The sequence below is a fragment of the Montipora capricornis genome, chromosome 2 (genome assembly GCF_036669925.1).
Source record: "Montipora capricornis isolate CH-2021 chromosome 2, ASM3666992v2, whole genome shotgun sequence".
NCBI lineage: Eukaryota > Metazoa > Cnidaria > Anthozoa > Scleractinia > Acroporidae > Montipora > Montipora capricornis.
In genome coordinates, this window is record NC_090884.1 from 55,652,162 (window position 1) to 55,676,343 (window position 24,182).

Consider the following 24,182-nt stretch of genomic DNA (forward strand, 5'->3'; position numbering starts at 1 on the left):
ACAACAAGACCTCTGTTTGGTTAAGTCTAAATTAGAAGTATGTGTTAAACACATTGCTTCGTGGATGGTTTCGAATGGACTGAAGCTAGATAAGATTGGTAAATGTGGGTATCTGTGTGAGCCCGATAACATTGAAACGGACATCGAGGTGAACCCAACGAAATTTGAAGTTGGGTATCGGTGTGAGCTGCAATGGGATTTGAAGATGGGTATCTGTGTGTGGCAGTTGACGTGTACGTTGGGTATCTGTGTGAGTCCACTGATGTGATTGGAAGATGGGTATCTGTGTTAGCCCATTGAAATTTGAAGTTGGGTAGCTGTGTGAACCCATGATTTTTTGGAGGGGTACCTGTGTCAGTCCAGGAGATTTGGAGATGGGTATCTGTGTGAGCCCAGGTGATTGGGTGATGGGTATCTGCGTGTGCCCATGAGATTTAACGTTGGGTATCCTTGTAAGCCCATGAAATTTGAGGAGGGGTATCTGTGTGAGCCCTTGAGATTTGTGGAAGGGTATTTCTGGAGTGTTAACGTTTTGTGCTGTTATAAAGGATGCAGTTTGCAAATACAAGCGTTCAACGTGTTAGTACCTTGCCGACTGAGGATATCGAAATGTGCGTTAGCTTCTACTTCTGATTCCTGGGTCCTGGAAGATGAGGCCGCAAGTGATTGTCAATGATGGCATCCATTGTTGCTTCGACTTGTCTGGCAGTGGCAGTCATCTTCTTTCGGCCAGGGTCGGAGGGAAGTGGACTTGGTGCAAACTCCCAGCCGTAGCTTACTCGTTTCTGTCTGTTCCGTTTCTTTATAGTTCCATTCGAGAGGGATGGTTGATCTGGGGAGATGTTTTTTTTTCCCTGCCGAGGAGTAGCAATCGGTTGCAGTGAGACATTCCCGTGGGTACGGTCGGACGGAACACCGACGCCAGGTCTAAAGGAGGTGATTGACGTAGGTGTTGTGTTTTCAAGCATTCAAAGAGTTTTATCGCTGAAGCATTCGGCTCTTTGTAAGGTGAACTTTCGGGATCCGAATATGTTCGTGGCAGGGAAAATCTATAACCATGTGGAGGTGTGGAATGTGATCATACAGATCATACAAGATAGGGAAACTATTTTGGGTTGTATTTCTCGGAGGATTGATGTTCGAAACTTTCTCCGCCCTTTTAAAGGAGTAATTAAGGGTGTTGGTTACGACTCTTCCTCTCCGCATAAGAAGGCCTTCCCGAGCCACCCGTCGTGCAAAGGGTTAGCGAAATTTATTTCGAAAGAGATACAGACCCGCATTCTCTTATGAGCTGTCAATGTTTGGGGTAACGCAGGGGTGAAGGATCCGCCTTGGCTAGTCCTACCTCTTATTGTGGAACCATCGAACCCTCGCTTGTGTGTCGATGCTCGGGATATGGTATTATTTGCTTTGGGGTGAGATTTGAGGATTGGGGAACGTAAGGATAAGGGGGTGTGTGAATGGGGATCCAGTCAGTAGCGTTTCGGACCTGGGAGTCTCTGGGGAAGCGAGACAAGGATCACTTATCCCATATCTAAATGCTAATTACATCAGAGGAAGGCATAATGTACTATTTATGCATTTGTCATTGACCAATCAGAAGTGCGATATTTTGATGAATAAAGGCAGCTAAAGTCTGCGATTACCTTCTGAAAGCTTACACTGCGTTCTTTTTTACTCTGCCGCTAAATGGTGATCTAGAGACAGGGTTAATGTCAGTCTTCAACAATGAACCGTACGAAGAGGAGAACGAGTACGAAATTTGACTGCCCGTTTTTAGCGAAAAGACTTAGAAGATTTATAACCCGGACGATTAATCTTACTCTTTGTTAGCAGTGTAAGTTGCTCAGTTATTCTTATTGCTGGTAACTGAGTCTTTTTGCTGATCGAATAATTCCAAAACTGCTACCTTGTTGTTGACTTGTTTTGACACGACAACATTTCTGCAAACTTCGCACTAAAATGACGACGGTATCACCTTTTTTTCCCGCCAAAGTGACGCTGGTTTGCGCGCGCTCACTGTTCTTCTATGAGAAAATCTGGTACTCGTAGTCGTCTTCGTCCTAGAATCTAAAGCTTTCTTTTACCGTAAGCGTGGTAACGGGTTTACTGTAGTGTACAAGAGTTTACCAAACAAGGCACCTTAGCCAAGTCAATGTAACTGTGTTGCAAATCGAGTCCGTTTAGAAGTGCGTTTGGTCTTGTTTCGTTTGTTTGCTCGCTTTTTTGGCGGTTTCCTGCCCCACTCTTTACAAGCCTGTGGTAATCGTTCACAAGGCGTAAAGATAACAGATTCGCGGCGTGAAGACTTACACAGAGGATCAGTGTTGAGTAAAATTTTTTGTATGGTTTGGGTTAATAGGCCCCATTGTTTAGCTTCCTTCCGCAATACAAAAGCGAAATATTTTCTATCATTGAGTGACGTTCATTCCGCACGCTTACTACACAATTCTCTAAAATGCCATAACAAGAAATGTTCACTTACTTTCTGCAGGATACCTGACATCAGCCGTGCTGGAAGTTCGTCTAAGTAAGTCTGCGGAAATTGAGAAATAAATTATCCAAAGTAAAAGGTCGGTTTCTTTTCTTTTGAGAGGTCTTTGGTTAGCAACGGACGCTCCTTTTGAGTCAACACTGTTAAGAGGATTTGTTGAGAGGAAGCTGGCCCTAAAATACATGCGAATCAGGTCCCATGAATTAAGTAACGTTTTGAAAAGCTGCAGTGCGTGGTGCCTGTGCCTTAGACGACTATTGCAAATGAAGAGAATTTAGCTCACCATTTGTGTAGAAAGGAAAAAAACAACGGCTATTACCTGCACCTGTCCCTAAAGGAATCTCAAATACACGTTTCATCTGTGCTGTTGTCCCTCCACGTTCCAAAAAGCTATCACCACGCCCTTCGAGGACAGATGGTGTGATACTTTTTCTGAGGATAGACCACAAATTCCACATTACACCTTACATTTTGCAATAGAAATGTTGTCCCCTTGTGCAATAAATCCACGAAACTAGAGTTGAGTAAAATATGCAATTTATAGTACATCGGGTTACACAAGACAAATCATGTAATAAATCTGATCAAGAAAAATCCTTGATCAAGACAACCAGCTCCGTTACTCACCTTCTTAGAGAATCGTACATCCCCTACATTTGAAAAAAAGAGGTAATAATTATTTCTTAAATTGTTTGGATCAGTTGACACATTCTTAAATTAAAACCAAAACAACCAGTGCGAACGGGATATTGTAAAGTGATTTGGTTGTCAAATGAAGCTACATGGCTCATCAGTAATTGGGTTACTTCATTTCTCATTTGTGTTAACCCGCTTCTTCGTCTTTTTATCTAAATATGTTCATTAGTTATTTGTGTCACGCCAATTACATTGTTAGTTTGAAGTTGTATCTTTTTAGGAGCAGGAAGCCCAAACAACTCCTTGTGATTTCTCTATGAGCCTTCATATTGAATTTTTCGTTCGTAACGATAATTTGTTTCTCCATTCTTAACGTTGTGAATTTACCCCAAAAATGCACACTGAATTGAACTGCAGCACATAACCAATGCATCATACACATCCAGGCCACAAAATTAAACGTAACATTGGAATTTAGTATCACCCAACTAGTGGACTAATGCAAATCCTACATTTTGATTGGATAGGCTACTAGAGGACTATTAGTAATAGTCCTTGAGTAGCGAAAAGCGTGACGCTTTCTTTCGTTTTATTCCTTAATAAATATCTCTTCAACTTGCATTTGCTAACTTTATTATTGCCTTTTCTGTCCGACTAGTTGGGTGATACTAAAACAATTAGACCCTTCGCCTGCAAGGGCTACGGGTCAATAGCCCATGAGGCGAAGCCTAAACGAAATCACCAATCACAGGTCATGGTTTTACCAAAACCAAATCTGAAAAAGGTTTCCAAGGCCTAAACAGACTTTTTCCTGATATTCAAGATTTATCCTCTCAGTAAGCTTAAGACAGAAAGGAAAACAAAGTGGCCTGATGGTGACCTGTGACTCATGGTTCGTTTTCGGCACCAACAGTCCTATTTGTCCCCACCTGCAGTTTGAGATATTGTCTATTCTTTTCCATTAGTCTTTCGGATAGTTCACTATACCGCTTTTTCGTGTCTTCCAGCTCCTTCTTATCATCTGCAGAAAAAAAAAGCAAGGGATTGTAGACGAATTCCAAAACTGTAGAAGGTACAGAAATCTGTCTCTTTATATATTTTTTTCGGAGACAACTCAATTTTGTAGTCCTTACTTGATCTCTGAGTTTTCAAAGCTGTGGAGGTTATTTAGGGCAGTTAAGGACGAACAAAGCGCCTTAGCTTCTAAAAAACAAAATAAGTTGTGATTTCATGGCCGGCTACGGGTCTAAGTTTTGAAATCACTAAATGACTGACCGTCCGATAAATTAACGAAAACTAGAATGCTGGCAGGAGTCAAAATTATTGGGATTACTCGCATGTGAATGAGTGAATCAGGGTTAAATTTTTAAAGTAATTGGGCATGCTTACAATAACATACTACTGATATGCACCATTTAAAATAACTTAAAGTTCTTAGTTTCAATAATGAAGATAAATATGATATTTGAAAACAGGCGCTAAGCTTTATCAAAGCAGGCCAGTCACTTACTTTTTTTAGAGCAAAAATAAGAGAGACTGTTCAGACGTGATAATAATCAAAAAGCGTCCATGCGTTGAAACTTCGAACGTAGCAACAACTCAACAATCCAACTCGGATTTAGGTCGGCGTTCCGTAGTCCCCTTCGCATAGGTGGTGGCGTCAATTGAAACTATATTTGCTCGCATACATACAGCGTCTAATTTTACAGTTATAATTAAGGATACAGTTCAGTTCAGTTTGAACTTTGGAAAGAACTTGGTTGTAGTACTGTTCCAGCTGAGTTGCCTTTTCCTTCGCCTTGTTAGCAACGTAGTCTTGATACATTTTCTCCTGGTGGGTCTGAAGAAAGAAACGTCGCAGAGAATAAGTCCATTACCCTGCGCAAAGAGTCGTCTTTAGTCTTGAGGAGGGGGATCTGCTATCATTTTATACGAACAATTTCATCTTAAAATCAGCATTTCAAACCCAATGCGTAAGGTTTGACCAAGCCCCTAAGGCGGCCTTCTGTCCTGTTAAGTCGGACGATCGGTTATACCAAACTAAAGTTTTTCGAACATGTGAACAAAAATTACCGCAGACTTAAAGAATTTTGTGAGCTACCACCGGAAATTCGTTAAAACTTCTTTTTTTCTTAGATAAACTGGCCATGCAGCACAATTTATGTTTTACATTTGTTAATCTCGCCAGGGAAACAGCTGCAGGTCACCACATTAGTCATCTCAATTGTCAAGTAATATGATCGATATCACCCGTACAAATACTCTGATTATGGACTCGGGAGTCTTAGGCCCTGCTTATATGGAGAAAAGTTTTCCCTTGCAAGAGGGTCACCCTCCCAGCCGAGTCAACTTAAGCGAGAATTTATATGAGAAAAGAATTAACCCTTTTGCCCGAGTTAAGAGTTGCCCGCCTCAGTTTCGGTCAGGAGACTGGGAAGACAGCTCTCACGCATGCTCTCGTCATCTTGCCTTGACCGAGACCCGGCTAGGCGAGCCAAAGTGTTTACATGGAAAAAAGTTGGAGGGTGACCCTACCGTCGAAAAAGGCCGGTTGACCTGGCTGGGCGGGTGACCCTTCCAGCAAAGGCATGGGTCGCACTTGGCAAATCTTTGCCGGAATTTGTTTACTTTGCGGTGGAAATCTGTCATCGCGGGCCTTTGCCTAGTGCGACCCCAGGTTTTTCGCTTCGGCAAAAACTTTGCGAATCGGCAAAACATCAAATACACCGTAGTGCTTGGGTGGTGCTGGCAGATTTTCGCAAAGTCGAGTCAAACAATGGGAATCACAGCGGTAACTGTCAACGCTTGTCAGTGTAACATGAAAAACGATGCGCGCGGGAAGTTCAGTTCTAGTTCGCGGTTTAAAATACGGTTAAATGAAGTTCTTGTGACTCGAAGCTGCTGACGAAAAAATTCCCCAGGTACTGATATGTCGTAGTAGTGTAGATCAAACCACGACTGTAACGGGCGGGGAACTGACCAGGCATATGGTGATCGAGCTATCCTTCGTCGACGTTGATGTCTTCCTCTGATCATGGCCGCAGTTAAAACAGTAAAACATTCCTCTGCCCATCGTTCGTATATCAAGCGAAAGACAACAAACTTCTGTAAGTTAAGCTGAATGAACAGAAGGAGAATCACCGTAATAACTATGAGCACTCCTTCTACGGGACGCATACTTGTTTCTTTTTAGACCGCGATTGATATCATGCCTTTCGAAAGCACATTGGTAAACGACGTGGTATCTAGTATCTGGTTACTGACAAATATCTCCCTAGTGCGACCCGCTGTTTCTATCTAAAAGTTTTCCTTTCCGGTTGCGGTTTCAAATTTTTGTGGTTTTTTAGCCGGCAAAGATTAAAACTTTTCCCAAGTGCGACCCATACCAAAGCCAACTAATTTTTTTCTCATGTAAACGGTTCCCGCCAAGGAAACTCCTAATATGGGCAATCACATTACTGCATTTCAAATGACGTCAAAGCGAAACTTTCCAGAAAGTTCCATGGAGAGATGACGTTGTTTGCATCCCTGTTCGCTAAGCCAATGAAAATTCGCGCTCGTTTGTTATTGTTTGATAAGCCAATTAAATGTTTTGCATTTTTGTTTGCGTTCTGTTTTTACATTTATTTTTCATGGTCATATGAAAGTCGCTCTAAGTCACTATCTAACCGTTTCAGTCTGTGACCGCTTGAGCTGCTCACCTAACTGCGATGATCTACCCAGCTTTCACTTAGTGATCTAAATACGGTGTTTGTGACCTCATAAATTATTCATGAATGTCAAAATCATCACATGAAAAGGCGTTTTCTTACTTGGTAAGTCCAGAATGCCAGTGCCCTGGAGCAAATCTCCATGATCACCTCTGGTTTCTGCCCAGCCAGCACCATCTATATAGAATTTTAAAATGCTGTGAATTGCTGACAAAAACATTTAAAATATTCATGTAATTCATTAGTCATAGTCATAGTCATAGTCACAGTTTATTTACCCACCAGGAGTTTAGGAGTCGTTACTAGTTGAAACACTCTTGTGCAACCATGATATATATATTACCACAGAGGTCAGATCACAACACTGCAAACTCCATGCTCTACTCTTTGCGACAAGTGTGTGGGTTCCTTTATGTCCCAAAGGGTTATGAACATTGATTAGGGTTGTGAGACGGGGCCTACGGTTGATCATCCTTATCCGCAAAGACTAGAAAGTCTAGAACCATTTGCAGATATCATTACAAAGGCAGCAGACCCTGAGTGTCGGTCCGGCAGGAGTCAAACACAAGAGCTCCGCAAGGCAACCCGGTGCTCAACCAACTGAGTCACCGGTGTACAGTGATTCACCTCTGACGGGATGAAGTCCAACTTACAAGTGACCAGCTCCCAGATTTGGCTCAGTTGGTAGAGCAGTGCAGTGCAACAGCACAGTCATCGGTTCAAGCCCCATTCAAGCCCGGAGTTTTTTAAGTCTTTCTTCACAACTGCTTATTTAAGTTGTTGTTTTTAATTTTCAATGACCTCCAATGCAACACTCAGCATTTTAAGTATACTTACTGATTTGAATTGCTCAGATGCTTGCAGATCCACACGAATGACATCAAATTTGGCACTGAGGTTTGTTTCGCCTAGACAGAATAGCAAATTAACTAAGAATTGTACGTCAATCAATTTTAGAGGTTCCCTGGAAGTGAAAATAGCTCTGTGTTGGAAAATGTAAGACCTCAGTAAGTGTCCATGACAATAAGATATGAAAAGTATAGAAGTACCGGTAATTCCTCGCACTTACCTACACAATTTAAGCAACTGTCTCAAATCTTATAGACACCTGAAAAATTCAGGTGGCTTCAACAGCATTTCAACCCATGACCTCTGCAGTGTCTATGCAATTCTCTACCAACTGAGCTATGAAGCCACTGAGTTAGGCTCATGTGTTCCTGTTAGAGGACTCAATGAATGAAATGCGGTAAATGTATATATTTGAAGTGCAAGTAGTCTATTATTTGTTTGATTCCTTGTTTATTTATCAATTTCTCTAATTACACAGTATTCTAAATTGCACCAGAGTACCTATTGCTGTAACTCTTCTGATTGAGTTACACAAGTACTTATTACATTATTTTAATGGGCACATGACTTGGTTAGCGTCTTATCTTCTATCTTATTTCGGGTACCCCGATTTCTGTTTAAAACACTTTGTAAAAGCTCCATCTTTCTTTATTTAGGGTACAAACAAATATTGTTGCTGTCCATACTGGAGCCAGAGTAAGTAATAATCTTTTCCTACTTCCCAATAAGTATTTATCTATGTCTGTTTATCCCCCTCTTTCTCCATTAAAGCAGACTCCAAAGAACTAACAAAAATGCAAATTCTGCAACATCTTTAGAGTATAAATTCAGCATTGTGTGTGATAACATGGAAGTATTCCTAAATTCTTAACTTTATTGCTACTACATTAAAAATACCATTAATTTTCTGTTTTGTTTTTTTTTTTTTCCTGGGGTGTACGAGCAGATGGAATTAGCTAATGCATAATTCAAGTGACATTTTTGTTATTAATCTGCACTTACATGCAGGGCACACAAGACTCTTGTTGAACTCTCTTGTGCCATCCTCATCACAAAAAATATCTTTTTTCAGTGTAAAGGCAACACTACATCTCATATACGTATATACGGTATATACCCTGACAATGCACACCCCAAATAATCATACTTTTTAATTGAATAAATGTTTGAAAGAAAACTTGCCCTGAGTGGGATTTGAACCCACGTGCCCCCATTACTAGTCAGGTGTGATCACCACTACACCACCAGGACAACCATACTGGCAACACAGCCATCAAAGGGGTGATTTACGTGGTCAGGGCGTGGGCCTCCTGGGAAATTTTCTTTCAAGGTGACAAGGTAGGGGAGCCTATAACTCCACTTGAAACCCAACTAAGCATCAATTTAATGATGCACGACCGTAGTCAACTTGGCGGATCACAAGGAAGGATCCTCGAAGGATACAGGCTAATTTTTATTTTCATAGAGTGTAGGAGAGAAACCCTGACAATGCACACCCCAAATAATCATACTTTTTAATTGAATAAATGTTTGAAAAAAAATTTGCCCTGAGCGGGATTTGAACCCACATCCCCCCGTTACTAGTCGGGTGTGATTACCACTACACCACCAGGACAAGGTTCCATGCTGGCAACACAGCCATCAAAGAGGTGATCTACCTGGTCAGGGCGTGGGCCTCCCAGGAAATTTTATGTATATGTATGTGTATGTGTATATGTAGGATGCATGAAGTTTGAATTTCTAAAACTGAAAATCTGGAAAAAATCTGCAAGTAAATTAGTCTGTGTTATGATTCTAATGTTATCTGAGTTTGGAGCAAAGGGTGTTGAGGATGAAGATAATAGGGACCTTTAGTTCGGTGTACGAGGACGACTATATGAATAGGGGTTTTCCGTACAGAACATGCGCAAAAGGTTTGGAGGCCGACATTTTTCGAAATGCACATGATCAGAACGCAAAACGCATACTGGTAGTCGTTCTCCTGCCCCGATCTAAAGGTCCCTAATGATAACGATGATGATGATGATGATGGATATGATTTAGTAGCCGGAGGACAGGAATGGCGGAAATAAAAAGTTTGAGATGAAATATTTTGTGGCTTGGTATTCCCACTGAAATATAAGCTTTTTCTGTAATTCCTACTCACTTTACAGTACAACACAATATTCAACTTAAAAAATTCAATCTTTCTTGTCCATAGTATAATATCCATATTTCAAATGCCCATCCTTTTACATTTGGACACTTTGCCAATGGAACACCTTGTGAAAAGGATACGAGAGCAAGAAGTAACCTGTGGAATTAAAGTGAAGGTTAAAAATGAGTTTTAAATTACCTGAAATTAATAACTAGCATCAATTTAGAATTTTATGCACATTTCCAGTTCTTCCTTACCCAAGCATGTGTGTTCAGCCTTTTTCTGCACTTCCTAAAGTTGCAGAGGAGGTCATTGTCCATATTTTCTGAAGCCAAGTTTAAACTCCTGATCTCATTTAAACTCCTGGGAACTAAGATATACATGGCCCAAGCAGTTAATTTTGCTTGTTCTCTTTCATACAAAACATTACACACTTTGAAGGATACAGTAATTATTGCAATAGGGCAGGGTCCAAAGTGCAAAAGTGTTTGAAACAGGACAAGTGGTGTGCATAGAATTTGCTAACAATAAATGGTCGTAAATCGACTTTAGTCACTTACAGTACGTTATTAGTGCTTACGTGCAAATCAATTCAACTCGAAACTGGACTGCAACAATGAAACTGTTCCTAAACAGAAACCCTATGCCAACTTTTCAGAAGATAACTAGAATTAAAAAAATAAAGCAGGGATGGTCAATTTTTTTCAGGAACATCCCGTTTCCCCTTTGTGTCGTTCATTTGACTTTCCTTGAGACGGATTGAACTGATGTATCAAAGACATCGTTGAGTCATCAAAAGAAAGATGGAGATTTTGGATGATGGACAATTAAGACAAGGGGCAGGGTTATACCTAACAAAAAGAGAAATGAGATTAAGTGTGCCACTGGCACTTTTAGTGGTTTTAAAGGGTCTTTAACTCCAACATGTTGTATTCACGTTTTGAGAAAACGAGGTTGCAGCCATAATACAATCAGCGTTGTGTGGAATGGTAAGAAACCTGATACTTTTAAAAGTACTATTAAAATACCTGTAAATCTTCCGATATCAATGGGAAAGCTATAACTACAGAAAGACCACATAACACTCAAAGAGTTCTAAAAAGTGGCAGAAAGCTCTCAGTTTGTAAGTGAATCTTTCAGTCTACGATCCTATTAATTTGAGATTTTCACCTTACACATCACTGTCAGGTCTGTAAGTGTTTGTCGTTTAAATATCACGAAGATGGGTATGTCAGAGTATCGATACTAAATTACTGCTTGTTTGCTTCACCTACCTATGGAACATTGCCTGTCCTTCTTTGTAAAGCTGACAAGAATTTCATGAGAAAAGCCCAGGCGCAATAATAAAATCTTTCGCTGCAAACTGGCGCATGCTCACAAAGAGGATACTATCCATTGTCTTCTCCATTCCCTCTCGATTTTTCGTGGTAAGCCACTGATCAAAGGAAACGAGGTCTCAAAGTCGGTCTCAATAAATGTTCCTTCTTCGAAGTTTATTTGTTGCTTCTCTTGCTGGATATTGGAGATTATTCCCGAAACGTTTTCTCATGGCTGCAAGTTGGTCAAATGGAGAATATTCATCTGCATTTGTTACCTGCCCCAATGCTGACGTCGCCAAGAAAATAGCAAGGTTGGTTTATTCAGTCATCGATAAACAATACAGTATGGGGCCCAGTTCTCGACCACAAAAAACGTAAACTTGTATTTCTTACCTTGGAATAACCGTAAGGACTTGAAATTTCAAAGACAACTAGCTTCAGCATTCAGTTTACACATTTAAAGCTATCGACTGCTCAACACTGTTTTCTCCCGAGTAATAACGAAAACGGACGCGTCGTTCGTGGGCCCAGTTATCGGCCAGCGCGGCCCAGTTCTCGGCCTCAAAAGATCAGAGTCCGCTCGATTCCTCAGAATAACGCTTTATCACCAATTTTTGTTGTTAAGTCAGTAATAAGGCTTGTGTTTGATATTTCGCCCACAAAGTATCCTTAACGAGCTTTGTTTCATGTTAGAAAAGGACGTTGCACACCTAGTTTTTCTCCTAGTTGCTCTATGGCAAGCGAGGCCAAAAAAAGAGTTGAGTATTTCAAAATGGGGTCCGGTAAGCCAGAACTCATAGTTTTAATTCATATCTACTGTCAGAACATGCCACCCCATTACAGCTTTACTTTTACAAATGATTTGATAAGAAAACTCCATACAAAACTATGAGCGCTTTTTAGTGTTGTCGACGGCGAGCAGGGTGGCCGAGAACAGGAGGACGTTTATTACAAATCGATAAATTCGATACTCTATAAAATCGATCGTAATCGATATTTTTCGATACTAATTCATCGATTAATATCGGAAATCGATAATAATCGATAACAGAGTTTTTTGTGATTATCGATTTTGATCGATTTTATCGATTTTCGTAATTACAGTTCGATTTCAATTGATCTTCATCAATTTATATTGAAAATATCGATTTTGCTCAGTGTTGTGCTGATGTAGAAAATTGTTTGTGTGCTTCTTATTGATCACGTGACTTTTTGTTATCACCTCTCTGCTATCGCTAGTAACACGTATCGCCAAAGAAACGGAAATCTGCGGAAATAGCTGGACTCCCGTGTGTATCGGCTAATTAGATATTGATCATAGGCTCGATTTCCGCCGCTCTCTCTCGTGCGATTTACGTTCCTCCCCGAAAAGAGACGGTTGGACTCGTGAACAGCGGCTGGGAATCGAGCTTTTGCAGAAACGAAATTCATTCAGGGATAGGTTTCCGTTGGTGGAGGCACGCCATCTTTTGAGCAGTTCACAGTGTATACATGTTTACACTGATCTAAACAGTGTGTGGTCTTCGCTCGAGCTCCGGGGAGGTTAAAAATTTCCCCAAATGCGAATGGGTTACTGTATCTCAGATTTATGGCCAGGAGCGGAAGAGGATTTACAGTAAGACAAAACCCGTACTTTGGAGTTGACCTATTTTCTCGGCCGAGTAAACCGATATAATCGATAATCTGAGCCAAAATCTTGGGGTTGATCTCTCATACACCAGTCAAGTTATTCTAGCTAATCGATGAACAATTATCGAGTATTATCAAGTAATATTGAGTAATCGATGAGTTTTCGGTGATCGATTTCTATCGATTTGTAACGTCCTGGAATAGGCAAATACGCAAAAGTACCAAGGAAATATTGAGGAGTGAATTTAGGTCAAAGAATAAAATAGGCCAGGAAAAGTTTATATTTAACTGAAAGCTTTATCACTCTACGTTCTTTATGCCAAGAATTGGCTTATTTGGGTCTCCTATACGGATAAAATATAAACTTGAATTAGACCATGTAATTCGAGTAGCCGTAAACAAACACGTTTTCGTGGAAACCAAATTCACCTACCTTCATGTCACCTCGACTTGCTCACAGTATATAGTAGCTGTAAACTCCAAGCTCGGCAGGACGAAAGGCAAGGAATCAAGCTACCTTTGGAAGCAATTGCTTTTTCTTCAGATTCATTTGTGGTGCAAAAAATAAACGTTGAACAAAAAGTGGCCGAGAACTGGGCCCCTTACTGTACAGCTGACAAATTATAGCAGGTCACAGGTCATTGTTGTCACCAATACAGAAAGTATCCTAAACATTCATAAAAGCTAACCTTCGGCCTAATTAGGTCTAAAGAAGAGTTTTAGGCCTAAGGTTAGCTTTTATGATTATTATAAAGGATACTTTCTGTATAGGTAAAACAATGACCCGTCACCTGTGACCTGCGTTTTGTACCCGCCGGGCATAGCGAATACGACGCACAGATGTTCGCAAATGTAGAGACCCAAATTTATGTGTGGGGGCGGGGAGGGTGATCCCTTATGAAATGTGTTTTTTTTTTCTGCAACCTGAGCAGCAAGAACCTATTCATCAGCATTGAATCTAACTTCCCAATCAATTTCAAACGTGTCAGTTTAACCCAGTCTTCGTCTTAGAAACCCTTAGTAATTTGCCCCCCCCCCCCCCCCCAGGAAACGCTGGGCATTTGATTGTCTTCTCTGCCCAAGGAGTGGGGAATTAGACTTTTGCATGCGTGGGGTGAGGAAAATTGAACCAGAAGTGTCAGGATTTTTCTTTTTCGGGCGCCAAAGTCGCTAACAGCTATAAAACATGTGTTTGTACGAGATGGAAGAGTTTGGAGGAAGAAGGGGCATAACTGTCTTGCACGATTTTAAGAAGCATGGAATTTTGTTCATTTTACATGTATTGAAATAGAAGGTATAAGGGCAAGAGAGTTTACCATACTTCACTTTTATTTTCATACAGAGGGCTTGTACAAAAGAAGATTGCAGCCTGTGTGAATATAATTCCTGGAATTACGTCGGTGTAAGTGCAAAAGGCCTTAAGATCCTGCTTCAGATCATATGTATACATATATAATTTTTTTTACCTTGGAGTTTAACCCACTCACTCCTAAGAGTGGCTCCAATTGACAAGTCAAATTCTGTGCCATATATTAGACAGAGTAACATCTGTAAGCTCACTCTTGGGAGGGAAATGGTGAAAGGGGACAAGTTTTTGAGTGGACCTACATTCTGTGACAAAATTCCTTGGAACAGTACACGAATATACAGATCTGAAGCTCTTGTGGCTTAGTCTCCTCTCACAATGTTGCTTGCACGCGAGTTTCTGAGCCCATAAATGTGGCAAAACAACATTGTGGGATGGCAAGGTACTGCAAAGTGTTTCAACAATGCTGTGTATTGTTTTTCACCCATTCACCCCTAAAGCAGCCCCAATTTATGAGTAAAATCGCCAGCCATTCTGGGACATTAAAACAAAGAGACCTGAACCAGTCAAGCTTGACTTGCCTTTGTTTTAATGTCCCAGTGGGTGAATAATAATGAGCTTGCCCTCCAACGGTGGATTTTGTACCATGTGATCGTTAGTTGCAAAAAGCCTATTGGAGATTGAAGCCTGACAGTGACTCTCAGGAGGGAGTAGGTTAAATGTCATCCATCCCACTAAAGTCCCACTAAATTTGCATGAATTAAAAGGAAAGTGGTGAGTTGACTTTGTGATAAGGGCAATTATTGCATTTCGACATTGGGTTTTATATAGTTGGCTGACTGATCATCCACTATTGGCGACCACCTCCTAAATGGAGACCACTTCCTTGGCTGACAAATCCTGGCATACAAACCATGAATTTACACTTAAAGGGGAAAGGATGGTGGGCACCTGTCACACTAAGAAAAACCGTGGAAAGATTGGGAGTGTATTAAATAAGCCCAATGGCCACCATTTGTAAAGAATTTCTCCAACCTGAAAAAAACACTGCAACATATTAATTGAACATGCAATGTGTGTTGGTTCTAAGAGCATGTGAGATCCCAGGATATCCCCAAGTTTAGTAGGTAATGCCATTGACTAAATGCAATGGATGGAAAACTGCTTCTTGCTGTAAACATTAATTTTTGAAGTGTATAAGTCGTAAAGAGGTAGCAGGTATCATGCAAAAAAGTGGTCTGTAAGTTCTACGCAAGTGTTCAACCTGAGCTCCCATAAGGGGCTGCCTCTAGCATTTAGCCAGATTAGTGCAACAATGCGGTAGTGAAAATATCTACCAAATCACAGGCCACCATCTTCAAGTTGCTGGCTTCTAGTTCTTTAAATAACTCATTCAAAACTCAGCACTTATTACTGAAACAGAACTTCAGATTGTAAGGTACAAGGCAGCTTCAGTGTCTAAACTATCCAAATGAACTTTAAGTTAGTACTTTTCTTATTAATCAGATATACTTGGGAAGGCAAGGTAGAGGAAGATGCAGAAGTTTTAATGGTGAGCAACACATCAGTAAAGTAATTTTATCTTGATTAAATTATTGCTCATGTGCATGGGAAAACTTCACAATTATTAAAGGATAACATCGTCTTCATCCAGGTTTTAACAGCTGCGTATCACTACTACAATAATAAGCACATTCATTGTCCACTTTTGTCTTCAAGTCGGAATAATTATGAGGATCGTTATTGATCCTACAGTTTAGTGTAAAATTGTTATTAAGTTGATTATTAATTTTGTCTAAGTAACCCACTGACTCCTGATCTGCCCCACAATAATTAAAATTGTGTGGTGTTGGACAACGTAAAATATATTACCAGTAATCTCACTCCTAAGAGTCAATGGGTTAATTGCTGTAATTCAGATATTATCAGCTCAATTGAGAGACTCTATTGTAGGGCTGCTAGGAATATTTTTAATTTACATATGTACCTAAAGATATGTCATCTCGTCGAGTATTAAACTTTGCAAATTGGATCACAATCTGGTTATATTACAAAGTGGAAATTTTTAAACTATTAAATTTACATTTTTATAAGGCAAATAATAACATTCTTCCAGACTGCCTTTCAAGGAACATCTTCAAAAAGAGAGAAAGTTTTTACTCATTACATGGTCAGAATGTAGCTTCGATCCAGAGATACAATGGCAGATTATTGAGGGACTCAGTTTAGCCTTTTGTGGGTCAGCCCTCTGGAATTTAGTTAACTGTAATGTTAAAATTGACAATTTTACTTTTAAGGAAATCAAAAAACGACTTATTAGTAATTACCAATTGAAAGAATATTTTGAAGACTTTCTCTTCCACAGTTCAACTACCTCCACCTCTCAAAGTAGAGACAGTGATTACGTATATTTTTAGAATTTATAAGGTATTAGATAATGCTTTGTCCTTTAATAGATTAGTATTTTTATATTTAATATTTAACATGTAACGTTCTGTATTTTATATTTAATGTTTAATATGTATCGTATATACGATACACGATAATTAATGTCTTTTATTATTTTTATGTATTTTTAACTAATATTTGTAGGTCTTAGATTAAATACTTGACTGTACACACGACCCTACAAGCTTGGCAGCCTGATCTCTTATCATGTATAAATAAAGGCTTTATGTTTAATAATATGTTAAATTGCCAGAATTCTATGTGCTTAAATTCATGTTCTTTTTCTTTTTTCATGTCAAGACACTGATTGTTATTTGCCCTTTTGTAGATGATAAAAACAAAAACAAACAGACTTGGTGACCTCACTGATTATGTCAGGTATAAAATTAGCATACATGTGCATCACTTTGTATTTCAAATCAAATAGAAATCTACGGTGTAGTTGCTTTTTGGTGTTAATGGTCCAGAAAGGGAAAGGAAGATTGCAGCTTCCTGCCCTATGTTTATTCTATATGATAATTTAAAAGTCAATAACTATTATTTACTTTGTGCTGTCTCGTACATAATAACATTGCATTGCAATAAAAATATAAGTGACAACGCCAAGGGGCAGGTACAAGAGTCGCACTGATCATACACTCACCTCCGAGAGAGCAAAAAACGGTTTTGTAAGCCAAACCTATTCGATGCTTGCTGCGATTTCACCAAGGTTAGCCTAAAGATTAGGGCTTGGGTTGATTTTTCAAGGCCTTATCATCATTTTTACATCAATCTGAGGTGAGCGATCCGAGTTGATCCAATCCGACTTTTATACCTGCCTCAACGCAAAGGCAAGGGGAAACATGTGGTTCTAATTACAGTGTAAAACTGAGAACACCTTTCTACATGTACCTCTTTTAACTTTCATGGGGGTCTCTTGCTGTGTATGACTCTTGCTGTGTATGACTCGCTGATACTGTACACTTTTTAATTTGGCCATCATTGAAAAGAGGGAATTTGAAAGTGATAAATAATAATTCTTATCATTACATTTATATCATTTTTAAATTTACCTAGTAAGCATTTTCAAATCCATGCTATAAAAAAAACAGAACTATATTTGGTGGTAATATAGACCTTGTTCATAAATGACACTTGTTTTGTTATTGTTTTGCTACAGTGTATGTGCAAATTAGCCTACCAAGTAGGTGAAATTTTAGCCAAGGGAGGAGACGGCGGAAAGTTTAGACTACCTACCATTAGCCTCATTTTAAAGCTGCAATAATTCTTTTCATTTTACTGTATGATATGGAGACTCTCTATGCTAATTTGCACTTAGACAAAAGAATTATAAATTGACCGTGATTTAATAAGGTCTATAGAATTTGAATTGTTAACCCTTTCACGACCATAAATGCCAATAGACCAATTTCGATATATTAAAATTCAGTCCTAAACAAAAGACATCATCTCGAGGCTATGGGGAATAAATGTAAGGATTTGTATGAGTTTATTCCCCAGAGCCTCGAGATGATGTCTTTTATTTAGGACTGAATTTTAATATATCGAAAGTGGGCTATTGACACTTATAGATTTTACTGTAGACTGTCTAACGCCAGACGATTTTACTCGTCAATGGGGAAGCCGTCGGCGGTGAAAGGGTTAAGGTTCATCCTTTTCAACCAAAAATAAGATCATCACTCCGTCTCCCTAGAATAATTATAGCCCATTATGTCGACTTGGATAAAGGAATAAGCATTGTGGCATTCCTCAAAGTTCCGAACTCATATATAGGCCGCACCCCCAACTTAGAAGCATGATTTTGGAAAAAATAAAAACTCCAAAAAAACACTCTTCTAAAAAAAGTTGGTCGTTTGTTCGCAGATGTTACGGGTAACAATAAACTTGACGAAATCTAATGTAGTGTATTTGCAGCGACATTAATAAGTTAATCGACTCTGAAATACCTTTTAAAAGTTTCTTTTTAATCAATTTTCCTATTCCTTGTGTCTGACAACAGTTGTCTTCATTGCTAAAACCCGCAGTTGAAATCGAAAGCGATAGAATTTGCACGAAAAAAGCGCGAGGAGCGATGCATATCGTTTGCTTGGTAACCACACAGTCGTTTAACGAGGGAAGTCTGGAGATGGAAATGTTCGCTTTCGCATCAAGTGTGCGTGGATATCATGTACATGTATGTCGAGACGTATGGAAGCCATCGATTGGAGAAAACCTTGTTGCTAAACGAGAGTTTAACAACCCCATGGTCAAACACGTCGTGAAAGTACAGTGAAGGGCAATGAAACGATCGGCCATTTGCCTCGCGAGTTCTCCCGAATAGCGTGGTATTTTAATTCTTGCGTTGAAGTATAGGCAGCCCAAGCTCGCGTTACTACAGACAGCCGTGGAGAATTTAAACGCGTTATAAGACTGTATGGGAAATAAAATACCGTCGATTATGCAGCCTAAAAAACGCTCAATTTACGTTCATTCAATAAAAGGAATGAAAATTACTCACCTCTGGTGTATTCTTGTGCCTTTTGGAGCTTATTTTACCGTTTCGGGAATTCCGTGTTTTCAATGTTCTAAGACGAAGTCAAGGATGCACACTAAGATTTCGACCGTAGTCAGCTCAGAGGCGGTTTGCGCCTCGAAAATCCATCCCAGCCACGATATTTTCACGCAAAGCTAAAGCCACATCATTTGCGAACCTCGGTGAATGTTTCGTCGTCAAAAATCCCCACGCACTTGGCTGGAAATGAGCATTTTCTGCTTCCGATTCCACGATAGCTGATGAAGTTAACGGCTGGTGATCATGTGAAAGGTCCCGGAGCTTGGGTCCGAGGTCAAATTAACTCCACTCGATGAGGTACAGTCATTTCATGTACAACACTTACCCCATCCCCACAGCGGCTTCTCGTAACCATGAACCATACTGGCTAGACATAAAACTTTGGCGCTGACTGCGCATGAATATTCCCGTGTTTATATATTCTTGCTTAAAGCTAATTCAACCCTTTTACAACAAACGTCCAAAGTAAACAAAGAAAAACATTATATTAAGAAAAATTAATTGCCTGCACTTTCTAACAAGTTTCTCTTGTTATCAGTAGTGTAGCAGCTGTCGTAACCTGCTTTTGTTTGGTATTGTAAGCAGCTTCTAATTGTATTTACATGATATTTATATCAAGTGAAGCTATGATCCTCGCAGTTATGAACGCAATTTTTGCAATTGAGTAAAGAAGCCTGAAAAATTCAGGCTGAAGTCATTCAGGTTGAAGTCCTGAAATTTTCAGGCATTCCTCACGGGAACATTAGAAACCACAAATGACCAGCTCCCAACGTCAGTGGCTTCATAGCTCAGTTGGTTAGAGCGTCGCACCGGTATCGCGAGGTCACGGGTTCAAACCCCGTTGATGTCCAGAATTTTTCAAGTTTCTTTACGCAATTGCAAAAATTGCGTTCATAACTACGAGGATCATAGCTTCACTTGATTTCATATCCGCAGTTTAATGTATGATCCATTTCGTATGTCATTTCATTGATGATATTTATAGTTTGTACAAAGGAGACAGGATTGAGCTATGAATTTGATATGTTACGTTATCACCGCCAAAAGATCTCTCCTTAGCTTCTTTTGTTCGTCCACCATCAATTGTACATTGCAACATTGTTTAACACCTGTGTTTCTAGAGATTGGTTGGAAACCACCTATAGTGATATACACCTTACGTGAGTGATGTTGTTGGTGAACTACCGTACTCTGTATGGAGAAAATGTGGATAACTTCGGAAAGAAAATATTACAAATACATGCTTGATTTTCCTTTCTATTGACAGAAGTGAACATCCTTACGATGTGCCTGAAGTTATCAGTATGAAGGTGATGATCCTATTTTTGTTGTGTATGGTTATGTTTTGGGGGAAATTGGGTGGCTTAAAACTGAGGAATATTGACGATTTGACCAACAACTCTTTGTCAAGTGTAAGTTAATTTTAGTTAAGATGAAGTTCAAGCAGGCGTTCGACGGGAAACGCAAAACCGACGGGAGAACGAGGAGGTCGCGCGAAGAGGAAGGGAACCTTCCTCGCGCGACCTCCTCGTTCTCCCGCCGGTTATATAAATCCCTTTCCCTTCCAACGCCTGCCACGCAGGCTAAACAGGAGAGAGATTTAACATTTACGGCAAACGTCAGGCGGAAATGTGCGTTTCGCTCCGAGTAAGCAATCGAGGCATAACCCCTAACCCTAAACCTTCTTTACGCCTAAGGTAGCTCAAACCAGTTTCAATGCTTTCAAGCAACATTCTTGTTGGAAGGATTGGCACTACAACTCTCTGATTTCGCCCACAATCAAGAGGTTTCGCCCACACTTAAGATGATTCGCCCACACATCTTATGAAGGAAAAAAATCCATAAAAAAATAGCGGTTATAAAATATCGCAACAGAATTTACTCGTGATGCCTGCGTGGCAGACGTATTTGTGGTTTGTTTCAACCGAAAAGCGTTGAAAAGGCGAGCAAAGGGAGCTGAGCGACGCTTGGTTAAGAGAATAAGGTACGAAAAACACTCGCGAAGTTAATGTATTTATTTTTACTTGGAATACTTAAAAGATATTCAAGTTATAATCTCGGTTGACTATGTTGGGTGGCAGCAAAATGGTCAATAGAATTACGAGGCGATGGTTTCATTGGCTAAAAGCAATGCACTGCACCCGTTGGAGCAATACATTTCACCTCCCTCCAAAACGAAACAACAACAGATAAAACAAGACGGGTGTGAGAGCGTATGCATGGGATGCACAAACAGTTAGCACAAATTGTACACTTACAGTGAAATACAACTACGGGTAGAGGAAAGGAAAGGAAAGGAAAGGAAAGGAAAGGAAAGGAACTTTAGGTGTCTAGTCGTCCCTTCGCCCTCAAGGGCCACGGGTCTAATTGTCAATAATTAATGCTACTATATTTCCAAATGCAAACAGCGAAGTCCTATAAGGGGTTATCAGGATACGGAATATTTAGGAGAAAAGTTATAGGGATACGGGTCAGGATACGGAATATTTAGGAGAAAAGTTTAGGGATACGGGATATTTGGGGGGAAATTGACGAGATAATGGGATATTTTAAAGAATAGGCTTGCGTTGCGTACGTGTAGTAGTGCAGTAACTTGACCCTGTGTTTTTGTTTTTGTTTTTGTTTTTTTTTTGTCCCATAACTGTCAACTGAGCTGCGTTTTGTTTTTCGGGAGATCCAAGTTGTCTTTGCGTAATATGTACCTCTAATAGTACACGATATAGTTTTGATATCATAAATCATTATAGTGCCACGGTAGATGTCTTTGGTAAATTTCCCTTCGAAGACATTTGGTTCGGTAAAATAGTAAACGCAGAAAGATTGAAGAATTAAAAAAAGAATCGAAAAACATTTTACTGCAAGTTTAGTTAATAATAGGAAACTTCAAGCAAGGACGATGACGACGCCTTCCGAGAAACCTGCTTAGCAGTCGTCTCAATGAACAAAAACGATGGTTTTTCACGTCCTCTGTGTGCGTTTTACGTTTTGGTACAAGGGACTTTTAGATCTACGACGGCGAGTAAAACCTCACCTCAAAATATAACTTTGCACTATCGTACGTTTTTCACGATTAGTCCCTCTCACTCACGTCATACAATATGGGCGAAGTATCCCAAAAATTAATTAATCGAAAAACATTTTACTGCAAGTTTAGTTAATAATAGGAAACTATAAGCAAGGACGATGACGACGCCTTCCGAGAAACCTACTTAGCAGTCGTCTCAATGAACAAAAATGACGGTCATGTCCTTTTTTATTCCTGGAAATGTTGGGACACACTCTTCATGGCGAACGACTTGGAAGAATCGCGAAATGAGAGATGAGGTTCTCGTAGCCTTCGTCATCCTCCTTGCTTTAACTGCGGGAGCTTACGCAAGGAAGACGACGACGGCTGCGAGAAGGTTGTCCAAAATATTATTTCTTGTTATTGTAATGATTTCGTGATTTCTCCAATTCGTTCGGCGTTAAAAGTGTGTGTCAACATTCTAGGAATAAAATTGGTGAGAACAGTGTGGATGTCGGGTGGTCGCGTCTTTCATGTAACATGTCAAATTTGGTCAATATCGTTGTCAGGACGAGAACGGCTAAGGCCCCGTCCACGCGTATCCGGAAATTTTGGTATTCGCTTTTTTTTTCCGAATACGGCTTGCGCCTACACATATCTGGAAATTTTTTAATGCGGTCTCCAGAGTGGAATTTTTTTAGAACGCTGTGAATTCGCATACGTGTGGACTGTCATATCCTCAAATTTTCGAATACGTTGACGTAACACTACCGGACCCAGTCTTTCCCGGGTGAGATAAATATATGGCGTATCTACCATGGACCTTGAAAGACTCTCACGTGCAACTCGTTAACAAAACAGATAAAAATAACGCCAACATACGATTTTGCGCATGCTCAACAAGCAAAATCCTTGTCAAAAATACGGTCGGGCTAACCACGGGAATTTGATCGTGAGGTCTGCCCCCAGGGTGAGTATTTTGACTGTATGAAGGACATTTGACCACCTTCACTTGCAGCCGGGTGGAAATTTTGACCAACTATTTTGTCCCAGGGGTGGGGAATTATTTGAATTTTTTAAAAGAAAAATCCCCAGCCGACATGTTATTGACATCTTTCATAGAACCAGACCATCCCGTGTCATGTAATCGGCCATTGAAATTCCCAAATCCTAAAGCGATGGCTAACACTTACTTTTTTCAGGTTTTTTTGGGCTTCCTTTATCCTTCCTGAACTCCACTTTACATTTCATCAATGCAAGCATTCAAGCAAGGGAAATTGCAAAAAACCTTCATTCAATAAAAAAGTGATACCCTCACTATCCCCTAGTATCCCAGCCCACCCTCTCACAGTTATAATTTTTGCAACCTTTTGCCTCATTTCTCTCTTAGCTTGGCGAAGGAAATCCAGCATACTTACAGTGGATTCGAGACACCGTTCCTGACAAATAAAGAAAAGGAAATACGTTGTTTTAGAATGAGATTATCCATAACCCGCTCGCAATTTCTTTTCATGTCGTTCCAAGGGTATGCCTGTTTTTGCTCCCTAGTCCTCGAGGCTATTTTAAAATGATACCCGAAACGTATCCTATGGCCCCCATTAGATGATGACGCATTGTATTAATAGAAACAAGATAACCAACGCCCGAAAGAAAAAAAAATTCACTTTTGATATGCTGCGATTAGTTTTGAAGCGTTTTGCCATGGTTACAAGGCAAGCATGTTTAACACGAAATAAATTATTCTCAAGTTGTTAATAGCTTGTTAGTCGTGGTTTTCACAGATAAAAGGCCAAACTAGCTAGGAAGGCTTGGACCTGGACCTGGACCTGGCTCAGACCTGCTTCGTTAATGGCTGCAAGTCATCTGAAACTTCTGTTACAAGTGATGTACCGCAAGGTACTATACATAAATGACCTTCCCAACTGTTTATCCTGTTCACAGCCGAGAATGTACGCTAACGATACAAATATTAGGGCAGTGGTGTCTCCTAGATTTTTATACTAATCATCTCTAATGGAGAAAAGATACTTAGCAATGTAAGTGTGGTTGTGTGAAGACAAGTTAAAGGGAAAACAGCTCACTTCCAGTTGCCGTCCGTC

The 24,182-nt window shown here is 39.9% G+C and overlaps 2 protein-coding genes across 2 annotated transcripts in view; one reads left to right on the forward strand and one right to left on the reverse strand.

Moving 5' to 3' along the window:
• LOC138027916 (E3 ubiquitin-protein ligase CCNB1IP1-like) overlaps positions 1–11,252 on the reverse strand; it is a 13,146-nt gene extending 1,894 nt beyond the window's left edge. The window contains exons 1-12 of the mRNA XM_068875538.1: positions 11,101–11,252; positions 10,084–10,196; positions 9,967–9,982; positions 8,692–8,751; positions 7,678–7,748; positions 6,943–7,017; positions 4,856–4,970; positions 4,264–4,284; positions 4,060–4,151; positions 3,122–3,144; positions 2,814–2,926; positions 2,486–2,536 (exon numbers count right to left, since the gene is read on the reverse strand). Of these exons, the coding sequence (XP_068731639.1) occupies positions 2,486–2,536; positions 2,814–2,926; positions 3,122–3,144; positions 4,060–4,151; positions 4,264–4,284; positions 4,856–4,970; positions 6,943–7,017; positions 7,678–7,748; positions 8,692–8,751; positions 9,967–9,982; positions 10,084–10,146 (700 nt within the window). The 5' untranslated portion in view covers positions 10,147–10,196; positions 11,101–11,252. The remainder of the gene's footprint in view (positions 1–2,485; positions 2,537–2,813; positions 2,927–3,121; positions 3,145–4,059; positions 4,152–4,263; positions 4,285–4,855; positions 4,971–6,942; positions 7,018–7,677; positions 7,749–8,691; positions 8,752–9,966; positions 9,983–10,083; positions 10,197–11,100) is intronic.
• LOC138027926 (protein CutA homolog) lies at positions 11,251–23,838 on the forward strand. The gene is made up of 6 exons (XM_068875548.1): positions 11,251–11,456; positions 14,117–14,176; positions 15,587–15,632; positions 16,857–16,906; positions 20,347–20,389; positions 23,474–23,838. Exons 1-6 carry the CDS (start codon positions 11,302–11,304, stop codon positions 23,531–23,533), a joined length of 414 nt encoding a protein of 137 aa, XP_068731649.1. The 5' UTR covers positions 11,251–11,301; the 3' UTR covers positions 23,534–23,838.
• The last annotated feature ends 344 nt before the right edge of the window (positions 23,839–24,182 follow it).

Excerpts from the sequence above, each read along its gene's own strand:
- LOC138027926 (XM_068875548.1), top strand. The coding sequence starts at position 11,302 with ATGTTCCTTCTTCGAAGTTTATTTGTTGCTTCTCTTGCTGGATATTGG. Across the intron at positions 11,457-14,116 it reads GTCGCCAAGAAAATAGCAAG|AGGGCTTGTACAAAAGAAGA; the intron begins GTTGGTTTATTC and ends ATTTTCATACAG. Across the intron at positions 16,907-20,346 it reads GACCTCACTGATTATGTCAG|AAGTGAACATCCTTACGATG; the intron begins GTATAAAATTAG and ends TTCTATTGACAG.